Below are 23,151 nucleotides of genomic sequence, written 5' to 3'. Positions count from 1 at the left end.
TGAGACACATTGGCCTCACATCAGAAGATCCCGTGGAGGCACCTCATCACACAATGTGAAACCAGGACAGTATCCTGACTTCACACTCCGCATGCACTGCACATATGGCGCTTGCGCAGTGAAGCAGGGGTGTAATAGAACGAGGGACAAGGTGAGTATTATGTTTATTTTCCATAATGCCTAAAAATCAAACAGGGCGAGTTGGGACACTAAACCACCATGTACGGACCTGTGGGTGGTTTAGTGTCCCAAATCACCTGACAGGTTCCCTTTAAGTTTGCAATCTTGACATCTTAAATGTATAGAAATCTGACCAAATATTGACTTCCTTGACACGGTACATGAATGAAAAAAGGATAATGAGCCGTCAGACAGGTTACTCCAGCTGCACCTGCTTTCCCCAGCTGTTCACTAGTCACACGCAAGCATAGCCTCCATTCACACGAATAATCATTCTTACAATATGTTCCTTAGCCTGGCCAAACCCCTAGGTTTATTAGTCCATTTTTCATAATTTCCCATTTTGTAAATAGCGGGTGTTTAAGTGAAAGGTGACGCTTTTCTCCATGTCAATAAATCGGATTGCTTTTTTCAGGCAGCCATAGACTTTTGGATTGTGGTTCGGAACGCAATCCAATGCCTCTATCTATGATCACATGTTGAGGTAACATTGCATTTCCAAAATGACACACGTGAATGCGGCCCTAAAGTATGTGCAAAGAGTCGTACTGTCAAGCTGGAGCAAGAGAAAAAAATCAAAATTGGTTTTCTCATGTCGATTCTACAGCACAAATGATCCTTTTTGCCTTTGTACACAACCATTAACCCCACTTTAAAAAAAAAAATTAAGATTGCCGTTGTAGATTTATCTTATGTGATAAATTAAGTTGCCAAAATTGTCAATCTTAGGTGAGGTTAAAATGGACCAACATCTCAAGGCAGACGGATATGTGTTGTCCAGTTAATAAACATTCTAGAAACAGAGGACAGACCAAAATTCTACAATATAAAGTCTTGATGATTTGTCGGTCCATACACAATCGATTCTTGCCATGAATACAGCATGCCAGCGATTCTGGATACATTAGCATGTGTAGTGCTGTAAATGCTTACATAATGAATGTTCCTAACACCTTGCGTGCCACACAACATTCTCCTGCTGGCATGCTCACACTGTAGCAGGAAGGTAACTTCCAGGAACTGGCAGGCAGAGCATTTAACTCCTTCGCTTTTGCCAAGGTGAATCGGTCCATCGCACACAACCTAATGGAGGGCAGAGAGGGTGAAGAGAAAGTTCTGTCACGCAATGAGGGAGAATCTAAAGCTAATGTTTAGACTTTTAATTACTGGATGACATATGTGCGAGTGAAGAAGGAACGCCTCCCGTCTCGTACACACGCAAAGCAATTCTAGTCAAACCACAGCAGAGGTAATAAGGGATGGAAGATAAACTTTACATTGGGCTATAGAGGGAACAAGAGCTCCTTAGGGAGATGAGAAAATGAAGTTAAACATAAAATATGAAGTGAAATGGGGAGGAGGGAGCTGAGCAAGGCACTATATGTTCTTCTCAACAAGCTAAACCACCGGCACAATGGGGCACGCTGTGGATAGGAAGCTGGGGGAGGAGGGGGGTTTGGCTGCTCAGGAAGCCAAGCAATTAAAGAGGCCCAGAAAGGAGGGAAGGGAGGGGAGGGGGCCGTTTGAAAAGTTTTACTATGAGATTTTACAGCTGGTAGTGAAGCTAGGCAGATACTGACTGAGCAGTACTCTTAACACGCAACACATGCAAGGCAATCATTCACACTGTGGGAAGGGGCAAGGGTCACATGTAATACATACAATACTCCAGTAACCCATTTCTGTCTGCAACAATCACAAGGATCTGAAAACTAAATTGCACAACTCTGTGAACATGCGGTATTACATAGAGGCTTTACTTCTTATAGATCTTGTAAAAAAACAAAACAAAACAAAAAAAAACCAACACATTGCAAATATGTTTCAGTGAATTCTGTATTGCATTGTATTACACTACTACTACCACCAGCAGCTACTACTACAATAATAATAATAATAATTCTTTATTTATATAGCACACACAGATTACGCAGCACTACACAGAGCTTGCCAAATCAGTCCCTGTCCCTATTGGGGTCACAATCTAATCAACCAACCAGTATGTTTTGGAGTGTGGGAGGAAACTGGAGGAAACCCATACAAACACTACAGAATACTCAAAATTTATTAAAGGGGCTGGCCACTTACACACTCTACAAAAAAGAGGGGGTGCTAAAAAAAAAAAAAAAGAAAGAAATGTGTGCTTACCTTCTGGCGCCCTCCGGGTGTCCTGCGCTGCTGTTGCTCTGGTCCGGGTGCCATGTAAACAAACATGGCCGTGGGAGCAGTGATGGACTCAGCATCCGGCAGGACCAGACCACCATCCATCCCGCATATACAATGCTGTGAATAGGGACGGGTGGACAGGGCTGGCCACAGCCGACTGGAAGCTGAATTCAGCGCTGCTCCCGCGGCCAGAATGGCGCGCGGACCAGAGCAACAGCAGCGCGGGACACCCGGAGGGCGCCAGAAGGTAAGTACATCTTTATTTCTTTAAGCAACCACCTGGACAGCTACCTATTAGGCAATTTACATCTATCAAAAGATCTGCTCCGCTTTCTTGAGATGTAAAGTGAAGCCTCCAGTCTTTTACCTCATCGGCCAGAGATGCATGTACATAAAATGGCTGCAGTTGGTGCATGCAATATCTGGCCATGAGCAATCTTATATTCATGAATAAAATAAGGTCCCTGCAGGGCGTTTGTTCATGGAAAGATCACATGATCCTCCATCTGCGGCCATGATATGGACAGGAATCTCTGGCTGACAGGAGGCTTCACTTTACATATCAAGAAGAGGTGCACAACTTTAAATACGGTAGATGTATATTGGTAAATAACCTGATATCCTGCCCCCACACTTACACACACATTACAGAAAACATGAGGTAAAGTGGCCAACCCTACAATCAGAAATCTACCTATTAAGGTAGATGTAATGGTAGGTTTATTGTAAACTTCTAAATTCTTATCTTATGATGTGTTTAAGCTAAACTACAGTTTATAACCATCGACAGAGGATTCTGGGCCTTGATGAAGCCTCCCTGGGCAATGGGAGCAAAGGCTTCTCCACACCCCAGTAACCTCAGCGATGCCTCCTACCTGTGCATCGTCCTGCTACCTTTCCTTTGGAGCTCTGCGCATGCCCAGTATCTCTGCATTCAATGCCGATGTACACTGCTGTTCTCCCGCTCCCCTGAGAGGCTACTTCATGCCCCAGTAGCCTCTGCCAATCATTTGTATATTAGCTAAAGTGTAGTTTACCTTAGATATCATAGGATTAGGTAAAGAGTAAACCAAACACTGGTGTGTGCCCTCTCTGGCAGGATCTGCTCCTCTTTTAGCTTCTTATGCCCTGGATTTTACAAAAGGCATCTTTTTGAGTCATGCATAATTCTTAAAGCTTTCTTTTCCCTTAAAAACAAGGGCGTAACAAGATAAAAGAGCAGCAGATGCTGCCAGAGAGGGCACACATCAGCATGTCAGTGTGCTTGGTTTACAATCCTTGAATCCTGGTGGTAGATTTCCTGTTAAAGGTAAAATTCTGATGGTAGGTTTCATTTAACAATGGCACATCACCCAAGCCATTCCTGGTTGGTGGGAGATATGCGATTATTAACAGGTGCATTTTTAAGGGTTCATGTGCTAAACAGGGGCAAGTTACAGCAAATCTGTGGGGTCAACGCATCCCAAGCATGACTTACTGTCTTTGAAAGGGTGTCAACCATCCGGGTAGACGCTGGCTCTCTCTGACTTAGGCAAATACAATGCACTTTAATTTGTACTAGGTCTTGGATATCACTTACCTTTTAAATTGCATTTATGGTAAACCGCGGTTTAAAACACTAACTAAAATAAGCTCCGGCACCAGCTCACCCTGAGCTGGTGCCCGGTATTTTCATCGGAAACCTGCCACTACAAGTGGTAGGTTTCCTTTAATTCAGGTACATGTAAAACAATAGTTTACTGTATCTTTCCAGAACTCATTACATGTGTGGCTCTTTTATACTCCAAGGCTGGATTCACACTACCGTTGCCCGCCGTACCATAGCACGGCGGGCACACAGCAGCGCGCGGGGAGAGTGCTGCTCACCCCTGCCCCTCTCCATAGGAATGTATGGCGCACGGCGCCGTATGCCATGAAAAGATAGGACATGTCCTATTTTTTCACGAGGTACGGAGCCACACATGTGCTGCACCGTACTGGTCCTGTAGGGCGCCGTGCGCCCATTGCCGTCTATGGGGGACGTATATTGGCCGCATATACGTCGGCCGTATATACGTCCCCATGCGGCAGTGTGAATGAGGCCTCGGTCAGTTTTTGCCAGAGTCGCCATGATATTGTGTGTCCCTCTAATGTAGTGCACTAATTTTGTAATGTATGTATCCTCTTAAACATTTAATAAAATGTGTATTTTATATCTTCTTTTATATCTTTATAAAATTATTGTAAAAGACTGCATCATTTTTTTAGGTCTGTGTCTTAGAAAGTTGCAAGAAAAACAAATGAAAAGGACTTATTTTTATACACACACAACAGCCATGCGTACAGAAACGCAATTGTAGCGCAGCGATGAGCAGCTTGTCCCAACTGCAGATGCATTTAGGGTGATGCTACACTTGGCGTTTTGAACCCGTTTTTGGCTCGTTTTTAAGCAGTCCATTAAAAACAGCATGCGTTTTTGACAGCTTTTACCAATTATCTTACCGTATATACTCATGTATAAGCCAAGTTTTTCAGCACAAAAAATGTGCTGATAAACGTCCCCTTCGGCTTATACACGAGTCAATACAATAATTAAAAATGGACAAAAAAAATTAACTTATATACTCACCCTCCGGTGGCCCCGATGCGCAGCGCTGCTCCCCCGATGTCATCACGGCTCCTCTTCTGGCTTCCTGGCTCCTCTTCTTGCTTCCGCGCCGTCTTCTGTCTTCTTTAACATCGTGCTGGGCGCCATTGTTCTTCTCCCGGCGCCTAGTATGACGTCAGCAGCGGCGCGTCATACTAGGCGCCGCACGGGAAAGAACAACACGATGTTAAAGAAGATAGCGCGGAAGCCAGAAGAGGAGCCGCGATGACATCGGGGGAGGAGCGCTGCGCATCGGGGCCACCGGAGGGTGAGTAAATACGGGTTTTTTTTTTTAATTCTGGTCTGACTGTATACTACTGGGGGCACGCTGTATACTACTGGGGGGCAGGCTGGGGTGGCTGTATACTACTGGGGGCAAGCTGGGGTGGTTGTATACTACTGGGGGCAAGCTGGGGTGGCTGTATACTACTGGGGGCAAGCTGTATATTATAGGGGGCTGGCTATATACTTGGCTGGGTGTGTGACCAATGCATTTCCCACCCTCGGCTTATGCTCGAGTCAATAGGTTTTCCCAGTTTTTGGTGGTAAAATTAGGGGTCTCGGCTTATACTCGGGTCAGCTTATACTCGAGTATATACGGTAATTAAATCTGGTCAAAAACGGATGCGTTTTTTTAACACACGCGGTTTTGGACAGATTGCTTAAAAACGGACCAAAAACAGGTTCAAAATGCCATGTGGGGCATCAGCCTTAGAAAAAAACGCTTTTGAGAGTTAGAACGAACACCATGTGGTTTGCATGTGGGTTCGATTACCAGCAATACACGCTACTCGTTTCTAATCATATGGGTTTAGGAGTTGTGTTTTTAAACATATTTTAAATGTAGCATGTGAACACAGTCTTATAATCAATGCTTGATGCCAGAAAGTTGTGCAACAAAAGTCTTGAAAAAACAAACCAGACCAAATTCAACAGCTCAAACCATTTATGGCATGAGTACAAGACAGCAAACCAATAGCATCCAGGGGCATAACTACAGTGGTAGTAGCCATAGCGACTGCTATGGGGCCTGCAGTGGCCACAGCATCTGACCCGACACTAAAGACTGGTGATAAGAAGGCTGCCTGGCGAAGGGGGTCCAGCCTCTCCTAGTTACGCTACTGGTAGTATCATACAGTAGATTATAATGCAGAGTGTTTAGTTCACTTTACTTACCTGTACAGTATTCTTTGCTACCTGGCTGTGGTACTATTATTCTTCTATATACTATTGGCTCAGATTCAAGTATGTTTTCATCATGTCTGTATGTCGGGGCTCTTTCATTGGGAGTTCCCCGAGACTTGGACCCGCCACCAGTACCACCTCCACCCTTTCTTTCATGAGTATCTATCTCTTCAAAGACAGCTGCTTTGTCAAAAAGAGCAAGATTTCCTTCAAAATCGAAATCTGTATCTGGAATTTCCTCCAAGTCATCTCCAAAGCACTCATCATCTCGAGCCTTTAGCTGCCCATTCTTGGGGCCACTCTTCTTAGGGGTGACTTGGTTTGGATACCGACTGCTTGATGACCCTTAGTGAAAAAAAATGAATAATTAATCTTCTGACAAAGATCTTTGTTATGGATTTAAGTTACATAGTGGATTGCAAATATACTGTAAGCCTGGTGGCAGGTTTTCGTGCTATCCTGTCATTAGAACATTATGTACTTGAGAGAGATTTGCTTGTCTTGCAAGGATTCATTTTGTATATTGTTCTCATTGCGCTACTCCATCTCCTACACTCAGATCTGTCTTTCATACACATGTGTCCTCAGAGGACCTATGGTAAGTAAGGTCATATGCTGAGTCACAATATACACAATAGAACAAATTCAAAATCACACAAACTTTACTTTAAAAAATGACAGCTGAAAAAGTTGCACTTTTGTTCATGGTGTCACAAGCACAAGAATAAAACATAAAAATAATAGTTTCTAGGTTTACATTTTCTGAAGGCATTTCTAACAGGTTAATATTAAGACACCAATAGGAAAGGAGACTAAATATGATCATCCAACATTTGTTCTGGGGATCAGTAGCCCAACTTTTTCCTGGTAATAGGGAAAGTTAAGCTGATCTCACTGAAAAAAAACGTGTGTCCAGTATGAAAGTGACCCTGGTTTCAAATCCAGTTATGGATTGATACTCCCGGGATGTTTCCACAAACCCCCACAGCTGTATAGAGTCTCAGAACATAATCTCACATCTTAAGCTTTCACTTCTAAATTACAGGAAATCTGTCACAGGCATTTTCAAACTAACAGCACCCTCTGGAAGGAAATAAAATATGCGAGATGCATATAAAGATCAAATTCCCAACTAGGTCTTTAAAACATTTCTTCAGTTATATAGCACACATAACCACACTGAAGCTATTTTAAAGACCAGTAACCCAACTTTAAAAACACACCAGAAGCATGGTTGTAGGTGCTATTGACCTCCAGCTGAGGGAAAAAAATTACTCTCTTCAGCTCATTTGTCTAAGACATTGGAGACAAATTTTCTTTGGTAAATGAACAATTTTAACAAAAGACAAAAAAGTATTTCATACTCTATATGCAGGTTCCGGTGACAATTTTCCTTCTAAGTAGAGAGTATGCTACAAGTGTGAAAGAGATGCAAGTCCTACCTTTCAAGAACAAAATAACTATCTGTATATTCAGGTCTATGGGAGCTCCAAAAATAGTCTCATCTTTTGCTAACCAGCTCGACTTACTTGAGATCAATTTAGAAAAATATTTTTTTCTTAAGCGTATCTGCACATGTTGCAAAATGGCTGTGGGATTTAGCACAACACTAGTCATTACGCAAGCAACAGAAACGAGCCACAACCGAAGGATCCAGAGATATATATAATCCCATGGACACTGGACAGAGCCAGTGGCACTGCAGTTATTTGCTATGGATCAAAAATTAAATTATACTAATATGATTTCTGATAATCCCATACACTACCATAATACTGTATTATGAAACTATTCAGAACTGTTTAGCAAGAATAAAAAAAAAAAATGCCTTTGCGTGCTGTGAGGTTATATTCACGTTTTATAGCATGCAGCAATTTTTTTCCCCTCTCCTCACTGAAAAGGCAAGGAATTTCATATATAGGGAAAAAGTACAGCAGTGTCCTACTTTTGAGTGACAGCGTACGTGCTTGTGGCTTACAACCTGTTCACATCTCGTGCTGAGGAAGGAATTCCCACCTCCTGGGGGATGAACTGCAGCACTGTATCTCCGTGACAGTATGAGTGAGCTGGGAGGCAGCGCACGCATTGAGACATGAACTCTGTCTACCCCAGCCCAGGCAATGTTTAATCTAATTGTGTATGTGTAGGGCTTATTAAGCAGCATTCTCTTTTTGGCGGAGAAAGGTCTTTAATGAATCCCTACAGAAAAAGAGAAAACAAACATTGTTTCCAATTCTGCAGAAATGGTGCGTGCAAGGATTTTCTCCTTTTCGGTGGTGGGAAACCATCTCAAAGCCTGAAAGGCGCTGGAAAACACTTATCTACAGGTAGACTTAAACAAAAAGCCCAACTTGACAGCAAACAAATAAAATAACTAAAATAAGGATCTCTCCATCTCTCTGTATCTATCAACATACATAAGCATCAGACAACACATTTGCATTATTTACAGCACTTACTATCCACAGTCTCTGCTGGTAAGTAAAAAAAAAACCTCAACCTTGATTTCCCCTTTCTTCTCCTCATCAATACATTGCTATCAATATCATGATCCCTCAGCACAGTAGCACATGACCAAACCATACCATATAGTCAAGGAAGGCAAGCTGTGAGCTCAATGATAACTATCTAACAGTAACCTACCTACTACAAGTAACTACAATAGAAGGGTATGTGCCCCTGAGAAGTGCCTGTATTGAACAGTCCAGGGAAATCTTATGAATGTAAAATAAAATAACCAACCAACCATTCTAATGTAATATAAATAGGAATAGAAACAGCAAACAAATGATGCAATACCATAAGGGATTGTTCCTTTAATAATGTGTTGGAATGTTTAAAGAACAAAGACAAAACAATTATGAGGAGGGTGCAGCTTATGGTACAGAAGTCTAATGGAGGTAAAATAAGGTGATCAGCTTAAAATGTCCAAAATGACAAAGCTTTGTAAAAAAATGTTAAATCCCCCAAATGTATAGAAAAAGGTATTTCATGGCATGACAACTCCAGAGGATCAGATTGAATACCCCTTCTTTAGATTTGCCTGAAGCAGATAACCCCTTAACTTCAAAAGGACGTAAGTAATACATCATGTCTTTACAAACCTGCCCGAACTTGGCCAACATCCTAGCACCATTAATGTCCAATTTGAAGGATATGTTGAGGTCTAGGGAATAAGCATGATTTATTTTGACAATGTTATACTTTGATGGTGGTCATGCTAGGTGGTATTTTCACATAACCTGTCAACTGATTGTGTTGCTTTCTATTTATGTGCAAAATGTAGTGAAAAAGGAAGGTATACATTTGCGCAATATGTATAAAAACCACCAACCACTAGAACCCAAGGACCAATTTAATAAAAAGAAAAGAAATACAAATACGTGCAAAGGATAAATTGTCTATATTCAAAATCCCAGAAGTCATGTATGAACAGTTGCATGCCGAAATTGGAGCAGGCTTGAAAACTGCAGCTTTTGTCATCCGCCTACTTTTTTTTTCTACAATCTCTCTCAATTTGAAATGTACCTTCTTTATATATATATTACAGACCTCACCATTGGTGGAAACATTTACTACATCAGCAATGTATCAAATATTTTTTTTCCCCCTCAGTATTTCTACAGGGGGTGGAGATAAGTATTGAGAGTATTAAGAATGGAGAGGTCTGTAATTTGTATTGTAGATACACTTCAACTGTGAGAGACAATGTAGAAAACAAAAACCAGAAAATTACATTGTATAATTTTTTAATAATTAGCATTTTATTGCATGAAATAAGTATTTGATACCATAGGAAAAAAACAAAACGTATATACCATATATATGGTACAGAAACCAATTACAGAGGTCAGACGCTTCCTGCATTTCTTGACCAAGTCTGCACACACTGCACTCCACTGGGATTTTAGACCTCCATACAGCTCCATGAGGCTGCAAGGTTGTCGCTGGACAACATTGGGACAGATTTATCAAGCAGTCTGAAAGTCAGAATATTTCCAGTTGCCCATGGCAACCAATCACAGCTCAGCTTTCATTTCACCAGTGCTCATGAATATTTTAAAGGGGATCTGTGATTGGTTGCCATGGGCAATTGGAAATATTCTGACTTTCAGACACTTGATAAATCTGCATTGAGTTTTAGCAATCTCCAAAGATTTCTGATTGGGTTCAGGTCTGGAGACTTGCCAGGTCACTCCAGGACCTTAAAATACTTCATATGGAGCCGCTCCTTAGTTGCCCTGGCTGTGTGTGAGCAGGGGGACCTTGCATGATTTTAATCCATGACAGCATAGTGAGTTTAGTAATGTGTTCCCACCTGGCTTCGTTGACCAGGTCCTCCTGGGCTGATTCCTGACCTCTCTCAGAATCATACCTGCCCAACATGGCAAATCTTGCATAGCGCCCTAGACCAAGTGGTCATCTAGTGTTTCTTCCATTTTCTAATAATCGTGCCAGTTGTCTTCTCACCAAGCGGCTTGTCTGTAGCCCATCTAACCCTTGTGCAGGTCTACAATTTTCCCTGGTGTCCTTAGACAGTGCTTTGACCATGGTCATGATGGAGAAAATACAGTTAGATTGATTGGGTATGTGGACAGGGTTTTTTTTTTTTTTTTTTTTTACAGGAAACAGGTTCAAACAGGTACAATTAGAGGTCACACTTTTTTCCAGAAGGGCAATACTACTCCTTTCAACAATTTTGAGGAGTATTTTTAGCCAAGGAGGAGTATGCAATTTTCAGTAATACATATAAATAACTCCTAGACACATATAGTGTGAATAAAAGAATATTTGCACAAGAAAATCATTACCACCAATGTTTTCTATCCCCCCAGACCTTCCTGTCCAGGCCATGGCTTTCTGCCAAGAAATATACTTTCTAGTTAGGCCATGCGCCCAAAAAATGCTGGATTGGTGGCCGAACAGCCAATCTAGGAGGAGATTGACGCCCCTTACAACAAGCCAGGGATATGATTGACCAGGTGTGTCACCCTGCCAATCATAGCAATGGCTAGTTTCAGGCGGCGTCAATTTGCCACACTGGCCGTTAGGCTACCAATCCGGCATTATTTCTGGGGCGCACAGCTGAACACAATACACCGAACATGGAAGTCGGGTCCACTCATCTCTACTGGCCACCCATTTAATTTTTGGTGGTGGGGATAACACATTCTTTTATTTCTAAACTGGGGCTCCATTTATACAGACATGCAGAGAGGGTACACACCACATTTTCTCTGCATGTCTATTTTCTCCCTCTTCTGTGGGAGTGCTCAGTATGAGCGCTGTAAACGTAAACACACACTGGTCCACGGGGACAAGGGCTCACTCCCCACCGCTGCAGAAGGTCATGTGACCGGACATTTGCACTCCGTTCATGTGACCTATCGGTTCGCAAACTGCTGCAGTGAAGAGACTGCACCTTGCAGCAGGTTGGAGGGAGAGGGGAAAATAGTCTGACGCAGACTATTCATTTGTACAGGCAATCTCTACCTACAAGACATGAAAATGGTAAAACTGTCAAGTAGAGAAAATATAAACGTGCTTGGGGAACAGGGGTACACTAAAGAGTTAATATTTAGTTGACATCTCACAGATGCAAAAACAATGCAGGCATGTAAGGAGGAGGGCAAGGGTCAGGTCATAGTGCTTGCACATCTGAGAGAGCAGGGAGGGGGGCATTGTAGAGAGTGGGACACAGAGTAGCAAATACTGGTTACCTTCCAAGTGTCTGTCCAGCGGCCACAGCATCAATCACACATGGCGGAGGGAAGAGAGACAGCACTCTGCTCTGCACAGAGGGAGCAGAGTAAGCTTCCTCTCCTCATTGTCAGGCCACCCGGCAGTGTGTTAACCCTCCAGCGCCCAATCGTTATGAGCCCTCTCTGTCAGGAGGCGGAAGACTGGTGCAGGACAAGAAGTTCTGGCCTCCGCGGTGCACACACACTCCTACACTCACTGCAAGACTGGCATGCGTTATAGACACTTGTAGAGGCTTTAATGCAATCTCTGTGTACAATTAATACAGGTAATGAGTTGCTGGTTGGTAGGGCAAATACTTATTTACCTGCAATAAAATGCTATGCAATGCGATTTTCTGGATTTTTTTTTTTTTAGATTCTATTTTTCACAGTTGAAGTGTTGACAATAAAATCTACAGACCTTTCCATTCTTTGTAGGTGGGAAAACTTGCAAAATTGGCCTGGATACAAATACTTATTTCCCCCACTGTATAAATATCTCGACATATGTCCATGCAGTATCAATATTTTCTGACTAATGAAGTTTGTTACTTTTAGGAAAAATCTCACTCTAAGGGCTCATGAACACAATTATTTCCATAATGATCTGCACTTTTAATTAAATCTACAATGTGTTTTCTGATATTTAAGTTGGGTTAACTTAAGCTAGTGAGTAGAGGGGACCTGCATCATGAATTTGACATATCCTGTAGGAAATCCAATTAAGGGCTTGTGCACACAAAACACAGATGATTATGGAAATAAACCCAAAACTTTGCATTATAGTCATGAACCTTCTTTTGCCTGCTACAGCAATGGACGGTGACTTCATAGTTAAAGGGAACCTGTCACCAGATTTACTAATAACCTTAATCACAAGTTCCATGGCACTATACTAACTTGTGACCACACTGTTTTTAGCTAAATAATGCATAGCTCCTAAACCCAGAAAATCTATTTTGTTTGCATATCCTGGTAACCGGTCTTAAAGGGATTGGCCACTTTACCTCATTTTTTTGTTATGTGTGTATGTGTGGGGGCGGATATTAGGTAATTTACATCTATTAAATGTTTTGAATTACTTTCTCAATATGTGAAGTCTCGTGTCTTTTACCTCATCATCCAGAAATTGCTGCCCCCCACACATACACACATATTGCAAAAAACATGAGTTTAAGTGGCCAACCCCTTTAAGGATCAGGGATTTCCAAGGGCGTGTCCTATTCATGCAAGGCAATGCGGTTTCAGCTCATGTTTGCTGGCAAGTCCCTCCACCCACTCCCTTGGGGTCATCCTCTGCAGCAGGGTCTGGAGGTGGCAGTGGTGAGCAGACATGAGGTGAGACACACAATGGGGTAGATTTATCGAGCAATCTAATAGTAAGAATGTTCTTAGTTGCCCATGGCAACAAATTACAACTCCCTTTTAAAATATTCATGAGCAATGGTAAAATGAAAGCTGAGCCTAATTGGTTGCACTGGGCAACTAAGAACATTCTTACTTTTAGACAGCTTGATACATCTGTCCCATTGCCTTGCATGATAGGAAGTATGGATTTTTTAGCTAAAAACTGTGGGAGTTCAAGTCAGTATAGTGCTATGGGATCTTGTTATTAGTCTTATTAGTAAAAAACTGTCAATAGATTCTGCATAATTAATAAACATTTATCCTACTAGGCTTGAGGCACGTATATCTCATATATCCAGGACAATATAATGTGCAGACTGCACAAGTTACAGATAAGGTGTAGAGAGATAAGAGTATTGGAAAGTTAACAGGGAACAATGGAAATAAAAGGTCAGCAAAGAAAGATCCATATTCCATATCTGATAACACTATGAGTGGAAAGAAAACTCAATTACGTGACTCCGGGCTGAATTCTAGCACAAGGCTGATACACATTACTCCGACATGTACATGTCACATCACTAGGCTACTTTTGTACAGGGACATGATACATTATAATAACATTCATATATAGATTTCAATATCAACAGCTATTGGGAATCCACCTAAACAGCTAAAATACCTGCTGAATCCGTTTCCTGATTCCTCCCCACAGAATATCCAAGGCATTTGGGAGGCGCTGCCAGCAAGGAATAGATAGAAGAATAAGGGAAATAAATATGGAGTCCTTTTTAAATAGATTGCATTAAAGTTAGCAAATTTGCATATGGGCAATGGCATGTGCTTGTGGTACCACTATATCCTTCAACTAATTCACTGCAGATGCTCCCCTGGCAGTTTTTGTTTATAAGCTACCAGAAATCACCATATTTTTCGGACTATAAAAGTGCCTGTGCCTTATGGTCTGAAGTCAGGAGGATCCCTGATGCCAGACCCTTCTGACAGCTGTCCTAGAGATCGCGTGTAATGCTGATAAAGCGTATTAACCAATCTCTCAAAACAGCAGAGCCTCTGAAGGCTCTTTCTTACACCCAGTCACAAATCTATAGGACCTTGAATGACATCACATGACTTGGAAGCGGATCAAATCATTATAACTTTTCAGTTACGCTTTTACGTTGAACTTGTCAGCAGAAATTCAACTAAAACTAGCAATTGCTACAAGCACCCAATCAAGGAAAATAGCATCTGAGAGTATCCAAGATGGGGTGTATCAAAGATAAAAATAGCTTGACTGTATTGCTGTGCTCTCTAACTTTACGGTTTATTTTCTGGATAATGACAGAATACACTTAACCAGTTAACTCTCAAGTAGAAGTCAGAGGAACTTTCCAAAAAAATAAACTAAAAAACCCCATAGGGAACAAGGGTGTTGCTGAAGTACTTTTGGCACAGAGAGCTGCCCGAAATTAAGAAAAAAAAGGAATCACACACAAAAAAAAAAAAAACATTTATATATATATTTCTTAAAATGGAAAAGATACCTTCTCATTAAATTAAGTCAATAGTACTCACATGAGTTATGCCTACGGCGAAAGTTCTTGGGCTGGTTGAGGCCTTCACTGTGCCTGTCCACATAACTTTTTGAGCTCGGTTGTGGGGACGTGTCTACAAAATCATTGCTCTTTGCATCTGATCTCCGGGGAATGTTCTGGGCATTACTTGTCTCTACTGGTCTTTGCTTTGTTGTACCATTTACAAAGTCTGTAGAAATACCCGTAGTCTTTTCAGGAATCTTGTAATTTGTCTGTCGTCTGCTGTCTATAGGTATCTCCAAAATCTTCAGCTCTACAATATCCCCTGCACTAGAGGAGAAAACAATGATCTGGTTATTATAAATTACCACATAAGACATTTCAGGAATTTTCCTTGACATTAACAGTAAACCCTTTTTCACTGGATTTGTAATTAATATATTGCGTAAATTAACTATACTCTAACCACTTTTCATAATTATCTACAGAGTCACTGCCTTTGCGCGTCCATTCTACCTGTGAGCGTGGTGACATGGCCTGGGCAGGCGCAGTGGCTCTTGGCACGACAATGGCCCAGTGAAGCCGGCAGGGGACCTGGAGCTTCCACGCATGCACAGAGCTCCCCTCTGGCTGGCAACGCTCCAAAAGCCAATGTGCCTACACAGGCTCTGTCGCCATGTCACAGGAGGCATGAGTGCACAGGGGAAGCGGCCCTGCAACTACAGGCTACTTCAGGCTTACAGAACCTGTATCCCCGAAGTTAACAGAGGCTACTTCACGTCCCAGTAGCCTGTGCAAGTAATTAGCATAAAATATTATAAAGTATTAAAACTCAGGGGTTAGGTTTTAGAAAATAATAAGTGATTAGGAATCAATTACATTTAGAGAATCTACCGTCAGGATCCACTAAATTAGTGGATTCCTGACAGTACACTCAACGGCCACTTTATTAGGTACACCTGTCCAACTACTCGTTAACACTTAATTTCTAATCAGCCAATCACATGGCGGCAACTCAGTGCATTAAGGCATGTAGACATGGTCAAGACAATCTCCTGCAGTTCAAACCGAGCATCAGTATGGGGAAGAAAGGTGATTTGAGTGCCTTTGAACGTGGCATGGTTGTTGGTGCCAGAAGGGCTGGTCTGAGTATTTCAGAAACTGCTGATCTACTGGGATTTTCACACACAACCATCTCTAGGGTTTACAGAGAATGGTCCGAAAAAGAAAAAACATCCAGTGAGCGGCAGTTCTGTGGGCGGAAATGCCTTGTTGATGCCAGAGGTCAGAGGAGAATGGGCAGACTGGTTCGAGCTGATAGAAAGGCAACAGTGACTCAAATCGCCACCCGTTACAACCAAGATAGGCAGAAGAGCATCTCTGAACGCACAGTACGTTGAACTTTGAGGCAGATGGGCTACAGCAGCAGAAGACCACACCGGGTGCCACTCCTTTCAGCTAAGAACAGGAAACTGAGGCTACAATTTGCACAAGCTCATCGAAATTGGACAGTAGAAGATTGGAAAAACGTTGCCTGGTTTGATGAGTCTCGATTTCTGCTGCGACATTCGGATGGTAGGGTCAGAATTTGGCGTCAACAACATGAAAGCATGGATCCATCCTGCCTTGTATCAACGGTTCAGGCTGGTGGTGGTGTCGTCATGGTGTGGGGAATATTTTTTTGGCACTCTTTGGGCCCCTTGGTACCAATTGAGCATCGTTGCAACGCCACAGCCTACCTGAGTATTGTTGCTGACCATGTCCATCCCTTTATGACCACAATGTACCCAACATCTGATGGCTACTTTCAGCGGGATAATGCACCATGTCATAAAGCTGGAATCATCTCAGACTGGTTTCTTGAACATGACAATGAGGTCACTGTACTCAAATGGCCTCCACAGTCACCAGATCTCAATCCAATAGAGCATCTTTGGGATGTGGTGGAACGGGAGATTCGCATCATGGATGTGCAGACGACAAATCTTCGGCAACTGTGTGATGCCATCATGTCAATATGGACCAAAATCTCTGAGGAATGTTTCCAGCACCTAGTTGAATCTATGCCACGAAGAATTGAGGCAGTTCTGAAGGCAAAAGGGGGTCAAACCCGTTACTAGCATGGTGTACCTAATAAAGTGGCTGGTGAGTGTAGATTTCTTATAATATCAGAGCATTGGGGCTCAGATGAACGTTTGCAGCAGAAATTTCAATGAACAGAGACATTGAGTAGTACATTTAAATTGTCTCCAATACTTTAACTGGTCCAGGGTCTATACCAGTGATGGCTACTTTATACTCTGTACCATTAGCCCCCCTAATTGCCCATCATCATGCTTTGAGATAAGTGTACTGATGATACTTTGATGCTGAAAGGTACCTCCGGTTGCCATTATGTTTAATTGAGCAATAGTTACCTTACCCTTGATTGCTTTACATTTCTGACTGAATTTTTACTTATAATTATTGGATCATTGGGCTTATTAAAGGGGGGTTTATGTACTTTGTGGGGGTCCTATTCCATCTAGGGTCACTTTTTTCCCCTTGCCTTGATTTTCTTATCCATATGGTATACATTTGTATATATATTTTTGTCTATTAGCGTTATAATAAAGTATATATTTTTGTTTATAGCTTTACAGATCTTCTCTTTTGTATTTTAGTCATTGTAGTTGGAGAGATGTATGTGACATATCATGCAATATAGGGGTTTGATTTAGTTTTATTGCGACTACTCTATGACCTGACAAGCAGCAAGCTGACAGCATCCTGAGGCAGGGCAATTCCTCTGCTAACTGTCCAGCTCTCAGTAAGAGAGTTGCTCCGTCTCCGGATGCTGTAGCTGTCTGCTCTAGCTTTACTACCTCAAAAAGCCAGCTTCCAAAGGCGGGGCAACTCTACTGGCGAGAACAACTGACAGCCATTACCAATAGTGAAGGCAGTTAGGAAGCGACTTCCAACCCCACTATTGCAGACTTGTACTCAGGCTTACACAAAGTGCAGCAATATCAGAAACATTAGTACCCATGTACATAAATACAAACATTGAAGATGTTTGTAATGGCACTGTGGACAGCTGCAGTATAAAAACATGAGGGGACAACATCCATGAGAAAAGAAGTTGTCAACTTACCCGAATGTAACCTCTGGAACGAGGCACTTAACCCCATTGTGAAAGGGCTGTGTGAGCGATATAGTCTGATTAAGCTGATCAACAGCAGATACACGACCTTGGTACACCCCAAGAGTGTCTCCACAATTTATGGATACAATGCTCCCCAGCCAATCTCCTGCCATAATATAGGCTTAAATTTTCCAATCTTCTATATCTGTAAGAGAAGACAAGTTTGTCAAAGCATCAAAAAGTATACAGTAAGTTTAAAAAGGAACCTGGCAGCAGGATTCAACATTTCAGGTTAATGCTGCTGAGGCCACCTTAGCCATATACGTAAACACATATATGGCCATATCTGCTGGTTTGTTTTTGAGAAATAAACCTTAGAAAAGGTATCTCTCTGTTCAGCTTGAGTCATGGAGTCACTGTGAAAAACCTAAATTGAAAACCCCTATTTTTTTCACATGAAAACTCAATTTAACCTAAATTTTTGTCCTGACTAAATATCTTTACGAAATATCACTGTCTTTATTTCTCTATGCCTTCCATTTCTCTTTGTTTCCCTTCTCTTATCCCTCTATGTTGCCTACCTTTTTCTACATCATCCCCTTCTATGTGATCCACTAAGATCTTTATACCTACCTATCTCTGTCCAATGGTTCCAGCTCCTGGGGTGCAGCTTATAACTGTCTTATTAAGAACTGCATCCTACTTAAGAACACCTGACTTACATACGACCCCTAGTTACAAACGGACCTCTGGATGTTGGTAATTTATTGTACTTTAGTCCTAGGCTACAATAATCAGCTGTAACAGTTATCACAGGTGTCTGTAATGAAGCTTTATTGTTAATCCTGGTTCTTATGACAATACAACATTTTTAAAATCCAATTGTCACAGAGACAAAAAAAAATTTGGCTGAGGGTTACAATGATAAAATATACAGTTCTGACTTACATACAAATTCAACTTAAGAACAAACCTACAGAACCTCTCTTGTATGTAACCCGGGGACTGCCTGTACTCTGCACAAAACATGAGTCCTTACATTACACGTTAGTATGTTGAAAGGACTTTACATCTGCTCGCAACATAGCAGTGCTGACACTGTATTAACCCTAATAGTGCAGGCACTGCAGTTGGTAAGTCTTTTTCTCCCAACAATCCTGCACTGCACCTAACAGTACCCATACTAAGTTGCACTGTGGCCACCACAAGGTAGCTTCTAGCTACAGGCTGAGATGAGGGAAAGAACAGCAGGAATTCTTCCCTTCCAGTCCGTTAATGCAGGCAGCCATGTGACCCCAGTTCTAAGGATTTGTAGTTATCCCAGTGGTGGGTCCCCCACAGATAAGATACTCATCATGTCTCCTGTGGATAGCAATTTGTAAGTTAAAAGTGGTTGTCTGAGATTGCTGACGTTTTGGGGGAGCAGATATCCCCCATGATTCCGATCCATCTTGGTGCCTGCCATCACTGTGGCCTCTGTTGGTATACAAAGCCACAGAGGTAATATAAAGCTAAGACCTCCCCTTAAGCAGACTCTGGCTGTGGCCTGTGTAAGGCTTTTCCAGGATCCAGAATGGCAATGTATACATCAAATACAAGCCTCCAGTGAATTTCAGTGTTTAATTATACAGCAGATGTACTATTGGAGCCATACGCCACATGTGCAGCCGAGGTTTATCACATTGGACCCTATTCAGTGACTGTACTGGGCCTATATTTTATGCCATGATCCAAATCAACAGCACGATTGATGCAGCCAATAATATAAACATTACGGCAGTCTGAATGAGAATCTGGGCTGAGCAACCACTCAGGGCTTTGGAAAAGTTGGGTAACAAGCACTATGGCCGCGATGAGCGTGAACCTCTCCGGGGGTTATGTGTGTAACGTGGTAGTTACCCCGCACTGCAGGAAGGTAAGTCACTCTGAACTGAGGACTGTGCCCGCAGATGCGGAACATGGCGGGTCACTGCAGAACTTCTTGGGCTCATTATTGGAGAAGTCGTATACACTACATGCTGCTCACGTCTGGATTTACAGCACTGCACATCACGTACGGTCACGACACCCGCGAGAATATCGGCGGGAAATTAAGCACCATCTACTTTTAAATAAATGTGAACCCACCTTCTGCTACACAGAAATCTCCAGCTGTAACTTCCGTTTCCGGGCGCCCGTTTAATAACGTCACTGCCGGTTAGTGCGGAGTGTAAGCGGTTGCTATGGAAACAAGCGGCAAGGGCTTTCTTACTTCAAACCAAGGAAAACAATTCCCTCATGAGGGAGATTTATTAACCCATGAATGACCAAGCCTTAGAAAATATTCACATACATTTTCCAGTATGGGATAAGGAAAACATTGCCACTTTTGACTGCCTTACAAGATTTTCCTTGTCCCATCCTGGAACATGTATTTGCCAGAATACCCCGGTGGAGCATCAGTGCCTATAAGTCTCCATATGCCTGCAAGGTGGCCTTTATTCGAAAAGTCTCCATAAGGATATCTCTTACTTCCTGAATCTAGCCTTATAGAAGCAGATGTAAACGTGTTCTAGTGTTTTTCTTTAACCCCTTAAGGACGCAGCCATTTTGGAGCTTAAAGGGGTATTCTTCATCTGGTCACTCACATTCAGTTTCATTAATCTGCCATATGTAAACATTTCTTCAATTAGATGTTATTAAAAAAAAATGTTCCTGTGTGAAGATAATTTCTCATAAATGTAGCCATATTGTCCCTTAGAAACGAGATGGCTTCCTCGGATACGGCCACCTTGAGAGCACAAAGAAACAAAAGGTTATTGTATATAAAATGTCCAGGAGTTACTACATGTCGCACAGCCACCCTGTGGTAATGATTGCTGAACCCTGGTGGTCCGTCAGGACTCTTTAGCGCAAGTCTGGCCACCGCTGCCAGAATGTGAGGTGGTCGTATCCGAGGAAGCTATCTGGTTTCTAAGGGACGAATTGAAGAAATGTTTACATAAGGCAAATGAATTTAATTAATTGTAAATGCCCAGATGGGAATACCCCTTTAAGGCTCAGCCCGACTTGCGTTGCTTTATATGGTTATAACTTTTGAACACTGTTACTTATCAAAACGATTATGAGACTGTCTTTTCCTTCCATGTTGTGCTTCATTTTAGTGGTAAATTTTGGCTGATAAGTTTTGTGTTTATTTAAAAAAAAAAAACTTTACAGCGTGGACCTACAAATGGGCTATGGCACATCTAGCCGAAGTGTGGTGATGTATTGATGCCTTGTATGTCTTTGAATCAAGTTATATACAAAGAAGAATTAAATATTTTCCTTTGCCTTAGGCCCCCTTCACACTTGCATTGCAGATCACTTCAGAGTTTGATCAGGGTGCGATCAGGGTTTGGTCAGTGAAAAACTGACATTTTGCATCAGAGTTCAATCAGTTTGTCAGAGTTAGTTCAGTGTCTTAGTTTTTCACGAGCATGTTCGATGCAATTTCAATGCGTTTTTCACGTGCAGATAATGCGCGTGAAAAGGACCCAGAACTGAGCTCTATCTTTTCTATGGCAATTGATGCGTGAAAAACACATTGCACTTGCATGTGTCTCTGAGTGCAATGCGTTTTTGATGCATGGTGTGTTTTTCACGCGCGTGACTTGGAAAAGTAGAGCATGCTGAGATTTAAACGCGCGTTAAAAAAAACATGTGTATGTGCGTGAAGAAAAATGCAAGTCTGAAAAAGCCCATTGATTACAATGGGTCACAGTGCAAATGCACGTGAAAAACGCAAGTGTGGAAGGGGCCTGATTGTGATCTTTGAATGTAGCATGTACTGGCTTCTGTCACGGTGCTCCCGCGACCCATATCTCGGGTCACAGGCTCATCTGTGCCCCTCACTGCCCGCAGCCTTCAGAACATTTAAAGGGCCAGTGCATTGTTAATTGGCACTGGCAACTTCCCAGAATTCCATATAAACCTGCCTCTCCTTAGATATCCTGCCGCAACTTCGTGCCTAGTGCTGTAGAAAAAGCTTGTTCCCATGCCCTTTGCATTTAGTGTGTTTTCCCATTGTGACCCCAGTTTCGTTCCCAACTACACTATTCTGCTGTCTGCCTTAACCTATTGCTACGTCCCCAACTCTGATCCCATGCTGCCTGTCCTGACCTCCTGCCTGTCCCCAACTACGATTCTGCCTAACGTCTTTGTACCTCACCTTGGCTGCCACTGCGGACAAAGTCCCACCTGTGCAGCGTCCTGGTGGTACTCTGGTGAAAACCGGGTGCCACTTAGATTCCGGTCCCAGGTGTCGGCTTACATCATCATCCGCGGTGGTCCAGTGGGTCCACTGCCCCTTGAGCCTGACAGCTACTATGCATTTCAGTACTTCAAAACTGTTCTTGACATAGCCTGGTGTCCTGACAAGAATAGGCTTTAACAATGAATCAAGCCAGCTGGATTGATGTTCCAATAGCCAATAGTTGACTCCAGAGACTATTAATCTAAAAATTGGAGGAAAGACTTTTGAAAAAATACCTAGCAACACACCATCTGTCAGAAGCTGTGCCATTTTCAAAAATACTGTAGATGTAGGGATATATACGTGAGTTTACAATATTTTTTTTATCATTTAACATAATCATCACTTGATCATAATAAAATGTTTTGTCCAGCACAACAATAGAGCCACTGATAAGTATACAGGCAGTCCCCTTCTTCAGAACACCCGACTTACAGATGACCCCTAGTTACAAATGGACCTCTGGATTTTGGTAATTTATGTACTTTAGCCCTAGGCTACAAGAAACAACTATAACAGTTATTAAAGGGAACCTACCACCACAAATCTACCTATAAAGGTAGATCGGGTGGTAGGTGGATCAATAGGACGTGAGGATTAGCCCTTTTAAGGGCTAATCCTCACGTCCCCGCGCTGTTTTGTGAGCTTATATTATCACTTATATTGTAGCTGTGGCTACACGGCGCGGCTACTCCACGCCCCAGTAGCCACTTTACCACTCCTACCCACAATCTTCGGCGCGCAGCTCCTTGCAGCTGCGCGCCCTCATCCGACGAACCTGCCGTCTGCGCATGCGCAGAATAGCAGGCCCGCGCCTGTGTGGTCACTGCTCCGAAACAGGCGCGGGCCTGCTGTTCTGCGCATGTGCAGACGGCAGGTTCGTCGGACGAGGCCGCGCAGCTCCTTGCAGATTGTGGGTAGGAGGGGTAAAGTGGCTACTGGGGCGTGGAGTAGCCACGCCGTGTAGCCTCAGC

The 23,151-nt window shown here is 42.5% G+C and overlaps 1 protein-coding gene across 4 annotated transcripts in view; it reads right to left on the bottom strand.

Moving 5' to 3' along the window:
* The window catches only part of EDC3 (enhancer of mRNA decapping 3), a 37,596-nt gene extending 17,475 nt beyond the window's left edge, over positions 1–20,121 (bottom strand). The window contains exons 1-5 of one of the 4 annotated variants that reach the window (XM_072147902.1): positions 20,032–20,121; positions 17,914–18,109; positions 14,821–15,110; positions 13,928–13,984; positions 6,149–6,502 (exon numbers count right to left, since the gene is read on the bottom strand). In XM_072147902.1, coding sequence (XP_072004003.1) covers positions 6,149–6,502; positions 13,928–13,984; positions 14,821–15,110; positions 17,914–18,077 — 865 coding nt within the window. In that variant the 5' untranslated portion in view covers positions 18,078–18,109; positions 20,032–20,121. Of the gene's footprint in view, positions 1–6,148; positions 6,503–13,927; positions 13,985–14,820; positions 15,111–17,913; positions 18,110–19,803; positions 20,006–20,031 lie in introns of those variants that run through there. The other 3 variants (XM_072147904.1, XM_072147903.1, XM_072147905.1) reach the window with 3 other exon arrangements.
* Between the last annotated feature and the right edge of the window lie 3,030 nt (positions 20,122–23,151).

This window comes from Engystomops pustulosus, chromosome 4, assembly GCF_040894005.1.
Source record: "Engystomops pustulosus chromosome 4, aEngPut4.maternal, whole genome shotgun sequence".
Taxonomy (NCBI): domain Eukaryota; kingdom Metazoa; phylum Chordata; class Amphibia; order Anura; family Leptodactylidae; genus Engystomops; species Engystomops pustulosus.
The sequence above is the reverse complement of the archived record's forward strand: the minus strand, read 5'-3'. Positions and strand labels throughout refer to the sequence as shown.